The 10761-nt window shown below is 39.4% G+C and overlaps 1 protein-coding gene across 6 annotated transcripts; it reads right to left on the bottom strand.

The window, feature by feature from the left end:
• Positions 1–1023: 1023 nt before the first annotated feature.
• On the bottom strand, positions 1024–8453 carry LOC131304580 (uncharacterized). 6 transcript variants are annotated; one of them, XR_009192436.1, is made up of 5 exons: positions 6422–8453; positions 6130–6183; positions 4995–5115; positions 2589–3348; positions 1024–2184 (listed from the first exon to the last, which is right to left on the bottom strand). XR_009192436.1 is itself a non-coding variant. In XM_058331853.1 (5 exons), the coding sequence occupies exons 1-5, from the start codon at positions 7998–8000 to the stop codon at positions 2161–2163; spliced, it is 333 nt and encodes a 110-aa protein (XP_058187836.1). In that variant the 5' UTR covers positions 8001–8444; the 3' UTR covers positions 1638–2160. The 6 variants fall into 6 exon arrangements, 4 of the variants coding, with proteins under 4 accessions (XP_058187838.1, XP_058187836.1, XP_058187835.1 ...); XM_058331853.1 differs by lacking the exon at positions 2589–3348 and adding an exon at positions 3605–3661 and having other exon boundaries at positions 1638–2184; positions 5005–5115; positions 7914–8444; XR_009192435.1 differs by having other exon boundaries at positions 1034–2184; positions 6130–8451.
• Between the last annotated feature and the right edge of the window lie 2308 nt (positions 8454–10761).

Here is a 10761-nt window from a genome sequence, read left to right as displayed (position 1 = left end):
TTTGATTTCATCCTTTTGTGACATGTTTGTGGAGGATGAGTGCTTAGGATCATAGCAGCGCAAACGAGCTGAGCCAAACTTTTCACATTTTTCTTATTTAAATGCAATGGTAAAACTGTAGGTGAACAAAATTACTCTCATAATTCATGCATCTTTTGATTCAAATCATTTTCTTTTGTTTCAAGTTTTCTGAAATTTACATTTAGACAGCTGATCATATTTGAAATGATTTCTAACGATTCCTAAAGAGAAAATAAACCACTTGTCAAGTTTGGAATAATTTATAATTAATTTTTCCAAAATAGAGTGAAGAACATTTCTTCATCGATTCCTAATTTGGAGAGGAAGGAAAAAATATGTCCTCTTCAAATCATTTTTTCTTTTGCAATTTTTGCCTTGCTTTTCTTACCCTAAAGGTGTAGGTAAACTCTCATAATTCATGCCTCTTTCGATTCAAATCCTTTTATCTTGTTTCAAGTTTTCTGAAATTTACATCTAACCCACTCGTTAAGTTTGGAATGATTTCTAACGATTCCTCAAGAGAAATAGACGGCTCATCAAGTTTAAAATGTATTCCTAAAGAGAGAGAAAAGAAGAGAGCGAAAAAAAAAACATTCACTATTAGATTCCTAATCTGGGAAGAGGAAGGATAACTTTGTCCGGATGTCTATTTCCGTAGGCACCATTCACCAGCAAATTGCTTAAATGGCAACCAACTATTAAAACCGAACTGTAAGTGATACTTAGATAAGGGAAGCAAGAAAAAGATGCATACATTTGAGATATTCTGGCTGTAATAGTTACACAAAGTAAAAAAGCAAATTAAGCCCCAAATGACTTTTCAACTAGCGCATTCCCTCACTCTTACTTAACTACAGACCTTATACAACTGTTTGGGTGACAAAAAGGAATAGAACAAGAAGAACCTCCAAACGAACACAGCTGTGTATCGCTGGGGAAAAGCATAGATATTAAGGAAAAAGACAGACTAAAATGTCACAATTTGGTAGTTCCGAAAATCATCTAAATAAAGATTCTGTACATACATCACCGAGGTAACATCTGTTTTCGCAAAGTGAGTGGTCACCTGCGAACTATCACCAACCAATCCTCGAGAGGTATGTTGGAAATACATAACATAGCGGAATATGTTTGCTAAACAAGCTAAATCTTGACCTCGAGCTGGGTTCATATCTAAACGAGCCAAACCCTTAACGAGTTGAGCCCAGTTTACTTACTTAACAAGCCTATACGAACAAGCCAGGCTTTTTTGACCCAAACTGAGCTTTGTAATGTTGAACGTCAGCTCATGTACTAAATGAGCCGAAAACTTGAGCTCGTCACATGTACCGAATAAGTCGAGCCAAGCCTAATAGCTCGGCACATTTGCAGCGCTACCTAAGGAATCAGAACGGTGAGCTTGGGGCCCATTTGGTTTACACAAATCAGCTTGCTTGGTAAACTACTTTCAAAAGCAATGCAAACCAAATGGGAGTTAGCTCACCACTGGTTCATCCCATTTTAAGTAAGAACTGACTATTTCTTCTTCTCTACATTCTAAAGCACCAAAAGAAATCTATTTCTTATTCTTTTTAAGAGTAGAAATCCAAGTGCGATTAATTCACAAGTTATATTTCACGACGCAAGTTCGATAAAGTGGACCATTTGAGATTCTTCACTTCATCGGAATTAACAAGGCTTTCTGAAAGATTACTTTGGTAAGGACCAACCATGTGTATGCCACAGTCCAGAATGTATAGTTAGCGTGCGGTGGACTTGTGATCCGATCAAGTCCTTGCCAATCCGAGAGATGACAAATCCCTGAAATAATTTGTCGATTCATACCTAACTTTAGTTACCTGTTCACAATATTTTTTGATAGAAGAACACACACACAAAAAAAAAACATTTATTTCTTCCTCAATAATTCGTTTATGTACCCTGAAACGTAGTTTGTTCTTGAGGTAACCAGTGATAAGTTAATGATCGGCATGCATTTTTAGTCCGTTCCAGCTCGAGTAGGAGATCATTACGGTTGATACGCCCTTGACAATCGCATTAAGATAAGCTGGCATGTGGATGCTCCGCAATCCTTGCCTGCTTATAACGGTGTTGTTTTCGTTGATTCCATCGGTTGTCCCTCCATCACCCAAATAGTGCTTAGCACATGCCGTGATCTTGTTTCTACATAGACAAAGTGGAAACCGGTGAAAATTAACATAAGATCAAGTACTGAAGAGCATCTTGAAAGCTAGAACAAAAGTTATAGTATCTCATATCCTATGATAACTTGGTTCTAAAATCATTAAAACATCATACACACGGTTAATCCTTTCAAAGAGATCGAGTGTTCGGTCCGCAACAAGAACCTAAAATCTTTACAAACAAAAATCAAATTTTTTTTGCTGCTACTGTATCAATGACTACTGTTAATTTGTCCTAACAAAAATCTAGTATCTCTTGATAAAAATATATTTTGAGAGTAATCATATATTATTCAAAGCACTGTGAGTATGTAAAGAAGAGTCCAACCGAAAGTATATCAAAGTCAAAAATAAAACTCCAGAATAACTCCACATAGAGCTAACGTTAACAGAAAAACGAAGAAACTGTGTTTGAGGAGTGAATGCCCAGGAGCAAGGTTGAGCAAAAATCTGGCCCACACAAATACATACCAACCTCTGGGGCAAGGTTGAGCACGGACGGTTTAGTACTAAACTGTGTGTGTCGTTCAGATTCAAGCTCAACTTTACCCCAACAGCATTGAAGAATTTCGATCGAGAGAGAGGGGGGATGGGGAAGATTGAACCCTCAAAGGTGAACATCACAGGGTCCGGGGGAGCGATTGTGGAAAACAGAGGGGGAGAGAGAGAGTAGATTAGATGATTGTGTGTCTGTGTGTGTGTGTGTGAGAGAGAGAGAGAGAGAGAGAGAGAGAGAGAGAGAGAGAGAGGAGGATTCAGACTGAAAACTATATTCATGCGATTAGAAAGGGGTAATAAACGTCACAATCATTTTCCCCTTCCATCAGTATTTTCGTGTCCACAATTTCATGCATAAATAGAGAATTCTCCGGCAATTATTGTGCTTCATAATTGCAGGAGAATGTAGAATGTGTGAATAGAAAATCAATAGACATTCAATTCTCCGATGAACATGACACAGTTATACAAAGCTCTGAATATATTGATCTTGATCTTTTAAGATTCATCAGGATGCAATTCTACTATTGCTAATGTGTGACGGCCACCACAAGCAACAAGCTCTGCTCACCACCCCCGCTGAGATTTTTTGGTGGTGGGAGGTTTATGGGCACCTCCGAGGGATGACCACTACTCCCATGGTCACCTCGGCCAAACCGTCAACACCAAATCTTATCAGTCAATTAGGAATACCGTAAGAAAAAAGCAAAAGAGTTTCTTTGGTGATACCAAGATTTACTAGAAAAACACAAAAAGCAAGGTCCAGATAAAAAGTTGTTGGTACCGAACCCATGCTTGTATTGTCACAATTTTGTTTCAGTGACCATGTGGTGAGCTGTCCATCTTATTTATTTCAACTTGCAGCTATCATGAAATGTAAAACATGAAGTCCCAGCGCTTACCAAAAACATGCGGCCATCACGTGTCAATGCAACTGAATGGGTACCCCCACAGGACACCTATATCACGAATAAAAATAGCAGTAATAAGCATCAAAATGTGAAAAATTTAAGAACTCAGGTGATTGAATGTTCAAAGTAGTGGGTTTCGTTCTCTTTTGGTGTAGCATGGTACGGAACGAACACCTTTCAATAGGGATGTAGGCTTCTTCTGCTCTGGCCCAAAAATTGCCGAAAGAACATTCATCTATCCTTTCCTAATACTGAAAAAGTAAGAATGAGTTAAATAGGACTTCCTTCTAGTTAAGAATGGATTCCCCCTAGAATTTTTTCAGTTTAGTCTGTGTCTTTGTTTTGTATTTTTGACTCTGCTCGGTAGTTCCGCCATTCCTTTCACTTTGCTTTCTAGAATCCCTTTTCTTACTTCCAACCAGCACAAGCCGTCTGGACTCCGGATTTGTTTTTTATCTTAGTTCTTTGGCTATTCTGGCCCAACTCTATGTACTTCATCCAATCCCACGGAGAAACTGCCATAAGTGAGTTAGTTTAATGAAAAATACGGGGAAAATCAGTTGAATCCAAATTGTGAGATAGCTTCAAGCGGGAAAAAAAAAAGCAGATGGAGGTCAAGTGGAATCTATCTCGTTTTTTGGAGAGTGAAGGGATTCACCAAGATAGTCTTGCTCGCTCCTGAGGGAAAGGGCAGTGCGCCTGGAGAATAAAATGAATCTAGAATTTTTGAATCAAAGTGAATTGCTCTGTTCATTAGTACTTCTAACTCTTCAAATACCTTTCTGATCTTATTAGTATTCCGACATCATTCTCTCAATCTGGAATCCCATATTTGACTTTTCTTTTGGTATTTGCTCCAACAAGGGCCTATAGGTCTTTGTAGCTAGTTGGGTCCGGCTTTGTAATGGCTTAGGCCTTGGATTTTGTTTGTTCGAGCTTAATAGATATTGCATCTCACCCAAAAAAAAGTAAATTCAAATGAAAGCCCTGTGCAAAATGATATTCCAAAAAACTGCAGTTCGTGAACTATAGAGCGATCAGTGCCCCTAGAAGCAAGGAGTAGGGGGCCAGTTCTAAAACATGAACAAGGGCTGATTGTTCATCCCAACTCCTTCACCAGGCACAAGAACTATATTCAAAAGCAAAAAGAGAACAGGGAAAATAAAAGTAAATCCATATCAAACCGCAGCGAAACCAATTTCTGCAAACCACATGCAATAATTTTAAGATCTAAGCAACGACTCCATTCCCAACTCAATCACCATTGGCATGACTAGAATCACGATGATTCTTTTCCACAATTAGAAAACATCCTAAACAATACATTTGTACCATCACATGCGGGAGAAGACAAACACGTTCACTGATCCTAGTAGAGAACGTATATGTACCTGAATAATATCTTCCTCTACGAGAAGTTGAACCATCTGAGGCACCATTATACTGCTCTTATCATTTCCAAATCCAAGCCTCCCATGTTCTCCTCTACCCCAACCATATACCTGCAATGAAGACCAAAAAATGAAAACCGTGTCCCCTACAAAAAGCAGACATCATATAATAGCGAGACAAGAACAATTGCCATTTCATCTTTTCCTTTCAAATCCCTGGATGACGGAGAACACCACACTCAGAGTTCTAGGGATGCAACTAACAAATTTCAATGAATCCGCCCGCAGTTGCAATCTGATTTGTTTTGACCAAACCATTCTTCACATGCAAATCATGACCAATAAGGAGTGAATTAAAGTATTACTCCTATTTCTTTTCAAAAGCCTCATCTATGAGGGTCGATGAGTTCATTCTACTTTGCTTATTCCAATGAAAGAATTTCACCCAATTTGTCCCCATTAAGGGGACACGGAGGGTTAGATCAAGCACCAACCTATAAATTGACCTTATATGCACCAAACAACTGTCATCAGATTTCGAACCCACAACCTTAAGGTTAGCTTGTTGAGTTTAACCGCAGAACCTTCAGCAAACAAACAGAAATAAAATTTTCCATATAGATTTCAAAGTTTTAAAAGGTTATTTCATATTTCAAACTTTCATATCTTGAAGAAACATATATGACATAATCCTATAGTTTACCAGACAAGTAAACCATGTCTGCTTCTTGAAGTGAAGGGGAATCACATACAAAAATCCAAAACAACTCTTCCATGTCATAAAGGTTCCTCAACTATTTGGAATAATACACCTTAAACGCTAGTAGAAAAAACGACAGGTGAAAACAAAGAAAAATATCAATGAGTAATAATTGGATATACTACTTTTAGCTGCCAAGGAGACATTGTAGATCCTAGGCCACTACTCGATTTCGAACACAAATAATGATGTATTGCTGGGTGCCCATATTGAAGATATGGTAGGGTAAAAGGTTTTGGGTTTTAGGCAAGTGTTCTACTATTGACAAAAGTGTTCAGATACCTAACGAAGGAGTGAAGTACAAGTACAACGACATTGCAATTACTATTACCGAAATCTCTTCGGAATTAGAAGGAAGGAAATACCTCTCCATCATTCGTCAGGGCAGTAGAATGCCATCCTCCAGCAGCAATATCAACCTGCGCACAGAAACAGATAAATGTCCCAAGTTCTTTTTACATGTGGACATCAGCCACACGATCTCGGGGTACTATCATTGTGAGTTAGGAAAGAATTAGCATGTTATCCACTTCAAGCTCATGCACAATTACGCATAACAATCATCTACAGTTGAAATTGGTCACCAACAAAGAAAGCAACCTAAGAAACAATGAAGAAGACCCAACACTTCTACAAACCCAAGAACAAACATCTCACCTAACACCCGACAATCTCTGCATCACCCTCAGTCAAAAGACCAAAACACATGGAGAAAGATAGATTCCCCAAGACCTTCCAATAGAGGCGACATCAAATTCAACAGAGAAGCTGGCCTAGAGAGAACGAAAATACTTCAACTCATACATATAGCACCTCAAATGAAGCTCCAATTCCAATATTAAAAGATTCCCCTGAGAGAAACCATCCTTATATTGTGAGAGCAGACTTCTTGCAGATTTTTTAGTACATTTACATTGGTTGACTATTAGGACAAGTTAAAGCAGCATTTGATGATCCCCATAAGATTTCTCATTTCTCTGATGGAAGCTAACAAAAGGCTTCGCCCAACTTCTCACATGCGTCGGATTAAGTTCTCCCGCTTCTCACTACATCAGATTAAGTTCTCCAGCTTCCTTCGCCACTAATTCATTTGCATTGAGTCATTCACAAGTCCTATTTTTACCTCCCAACATATTTTCCATAATCCTGCAGGCTTGACAACAATTAAAATCACTAAAGCCATGCCCCGCGCCGTAGCTTCATAATTTATGATTTCCCTTCGTGAAATTAGGTGCAAACAACAGGCTATTCATTAGATTCAGGAATTAGCATGGTTCATCAGGTTGTTCAGGGACTCCTTCCTGTATTGTCCCCTACCCTGCTTCAACATCAGTTGTAATTTTTTTAAGGCTCTGACAGTGAAGAAATCTAGACTACCAACTTGCCTGGGAATCCCTCTAGTAGAGTCACCATAACAAATAACTTCAAACATGCAGATGTGTGTCTCATGACTCACCACACAATCGGGGCAAGAGAAAACTGAAATTGCTATACAAACTTTTCTAACAGCCTATAACATTGCAGCAGTCACACATAGCAAAGAAACTTAACTAAAACAAGGTTTGGTTCAGTGGATTTTATGGAATGGTTTGGCTCTCCAAATTCTCAATTTGTAGGTATTGATTTGGTTCTTGGTTTGCTATGAAACCGAACCAATCCGGTCCATGTTCACCGCTATTTAGTAGCAATTAGATTTTCAAATACACTTCCTGGCAATTTCAAACTATATACTAACTCCATCCCAAAGAGATTGTCTGGTCCACTACGAGAACCTTAAAATCTTTTACAAACAAAAATCAAAGTTTTTTGCTGCTACTTACTACTAGTAGTAAGTATCAATGACTTCTGTTAATTTGAACTAACAAAAATCTAATAACTCTTGATTTTTAAAGTTCTCCTTTTTTCTTTTTCTTTTTCTTTTTCTTTTTTTTTTTTTTGGGTGGTGTGGGGTGGGGGGGGAGTCCAACCGAAAGAAAATCAAAGTCGGTAATAAAACTCCAGAATTCCATCTCAGTACTTCAGATTCTGAAATCGGGGGAAAAAATAATTCCACATAGAGCTAACGCAAACAAAAAAACAAAAGAAACTGTGTGAGAGGGGAAGACATCGAATGCCCTGGAGCAAGGTTGAGCAAGAACCACACACCAGCCTCTGGGGCAAAGTTGAGCACGAATGGTTCAGTACTAAACTGTGTGTGTCGTTCAGATTCAAGCTCAAATTTACGCAGCAGGGTCATTGAAGAATCTCAAGTGAGGGAGAGAGATTGAACCCTCAGAGGTGAACATCACGGGGTCCGGGGGAGCGATTGCGGAACGGAACAGAGAGAGAGAGAGAGTAGATGATTGTCTGTGTGTGTGTGTGTGTGAGAGAGAGAGAGAGAGAGAGCGGCGGCAGCGGCAACAGAGAGAAGGATTCAGATTGAAAACTATATTTAAGCGATTGGAAAGGGGTAATAAACATCATGATCGTTTTCCCCTTTTCATCAGTATTTTCGTGTCCACACGCGTTCTCCTGTCGCCGCCGCCGCTCCGCCGATTCAATCTTCCTGGGCCGACAACTCTCTTCTCTCTGGCAGTTCTACCATTCAGCTTCCCCCTTCTAGGGCGATTAGAGGCCGCAGCAATATATATATATAGTTAGGGTTCACTTATGCTCTGTTTGGAACTTGGGAAAAGAAGAGAATGTGATTATAATAAGAAGGAATAGAGAAGGAAATTAAGCAGAAAGTCTACACACACAGCAGATCTGTGCACAGATTGTGCACAGATTTTGTTGTGGGGCCCACCACGGGTCCCACACAAATCATCCGAGCCGTTCATTAAATGTAAAACATTTTTTCAAATGTCCCCATATAAAATAAGCTCAATCCAATACCTATAGGTGCTCGATCCAACCATATAACTTTTCATTATCCGAAAATCTGAATGAAAAGTTAAATGGTTGGATGAAGCACCTATTGGTATCGGATTGAGCTTATTTTTTACGGGGACCCTTGAAAAAATGTTTTACATTTAATGAACGGCTCGGATGATTTGTGTGGGACTTGTGGTGGGCCCCACAACAAAATCTGTGCACAGATCTGCTGTGTATGTAGCAGGACTCGAAATTAAGAGCATCTCCAGCCTTCACCCATATTTTTCCTCAAATTTGAATTAAATTTTGGGTAAAAACTCATTTTGGTAGACACATCTCCAACCATCAGACCCAAATTTTACGCATCTCCCTCTTTCTCTCTCTCTCTAACTAGCCGTTGGAGAAATGAGTTAAGGCAAAAATTGTCTCAGATTTGGGCAAAAAAATGGGTAAAACCCAAAATGAAGAAGGGTTTGGGTCAAAAATTGGAGAGAAATTTTTGTAATTTTTGACCCCATTTTTAAATTTGAGTCTTAAAATGGGTCAAGGCTGGAGATGCTCTAAAGGGATTGATTTCTACCCCCCTCATTTTACTATATACACTTTTTTTTTTGTCTTTATTTAATGTAAATTTACTTTATTGTTTCTTAATGTATAAAAAAGTGAACTTATGAAAGGGTGAAAAAGTAAATTCACATGACATGAATGAGTCAAAAGGAATACCAGAACTCGACTCACCGCGTTCTCGAGACTGTCGTGGAAGGTTGCTTTTTTTTGCCAAACGATAAGCCAACTTTACCAAAAAGGACCCATTGCTTTGTAGAGTACCATAAACCCCTATATCCGCAGCCTTGTGAACCGATTGGAATCAAGAGGATTGACTCCACATCATCATATTCCAAAAAAAGCTCCTTAAGCAATGAAACATTTCAGCTATGGGAAGTGCTATCGATAAGATCCGAGACATGGTGAATGTGACTAAGGGGGGAAGCGGCTGGTGGGGGAGGACTTAGCATTTTAAAAGAGAGAGACCTCGGAAGCCAGGGATCGCGCCAAACATAATGGAAGAACCATCCCCGCGTTCCATCTCCAGCCCTTTCTAAGAATGGCCCTTCCTGCCAAAATGTTGCACCATGCCCAAGAGCTGTTGAGGCCATGGCCTTTCGAAAAGTTTTGGTCTTTGCAGCTAATAGAGGCCTTTCAAAGATTGTTGTGGAGGGTGATTCTTTCCAAGTTGTTCAAGCACTTACTCAAGCAGAAAAATCTTTTGCGGATTGTAGTTCTATTCTCTTGGATTGCTTAGTTCTTTTGCCTTTATTTTCCTCTTGTACTTTCGTGCATGTTAATCGTTCTTGTAATAGAATAGTCCATTTGTTGGTTAAGCATTCCCTATTAGGGATTAGACTATAAAACTTGGTTTGGGGGGGGGGGGGGGGGGGGGGGGGGGTGGTTTTCTGTCCCCCGTTGGCTAGCTAATCTTGCATTGGATGATGTTCGGTCCTTTGACCAGTTTCTTCGTTAATAAATTCTTCTCTCTTTCCGTGGTTAAAAAAAAAAAAAAGTTTTAGGTCTCGTTTGGCACGTGTTATACTAGGTTAAAGGGGGTTAATAGCTAATAATGAGAAGGAATCGATGTAGAAATTTGGTCTCATGTTTAAAGTTGGTAAATTTGGTCTCATGCTTAAAGTTACTCCGGAAACGGAATCGATGTAGAAATTGTTAAAACAATGAGAAGTTTTTCAGTGTCGGTGGACACGGGCCACGTGGTGCCGAGCATGCATCTCGGTCATCGAAACGTATTTTGGACAGGCCAGATCTGTTTGGGTTTGAGGGGGTGTTTTGGTATTTTACACTTAAAAATTATCCAAACAGATCTGGGCCGTCCAAAACACGTTTGGACGGCCGAGATGATGCTCGGCACCACGTGGCCCGTGCCCACCCGGCACTGAAAAATTCTCCACAATAGTAGTATTAGTTTGTTTTTTGTTGGAGTGAACGGAATTAATATAATGTTAATTTGTGGGTGATTTTCGGAATCTGACAAACCATTGGAGTCTATATTTTATTTTTGTCCATTTTGGGTTTGGGAGGTGGTCCTTGTGTTTGTCGAGTCTGGACACTCTGCCCGGTAGATTAAGTTTCGG

Source organism: Rhododendron vialii, chromosome 10a, assembly GCF_030253575.1.
Source record: "Rhododendron vialii isolate Sample 1 chromosome 10a, ASM3025357v1".
In the NCBI taxonomy this organism is placed as follows: Eukaryota; Viridiplantae; Streptophyta; class Magnoliopsida; order Ericales; family Ericaceae; genus Rhododendron; species Rhododendron vialii.
The sequence above is the reverse complement of the archived record's forward strand: the minus strand, read 5'-3'. Positions and strand labels throughout refer to the sequence as shown.

Coding starts and splice junctions, on each gene's coding strand:
- LOC131304580 (XM_058331852.1), bottom strand. CDS start 8,000: ATGACCCTGCTGCGTAAATTTGAGCTTGAATCTGAACGACACACACAG. Junction 6,184..7,913: donor TGCTCAACTTTGCCCCAGAG/GCTGGTGTGTGG, acceptor TTCTGTGCGCAG/GTTGATATTGCTGCTGGAGG. Junction 5,116..6,129: donor CCCTGACGAATGATGGAGAG/GTATTTCCTTCC, acceptor TCTTCATTGCAG/GTATATGGTTGGGGTAGAGG.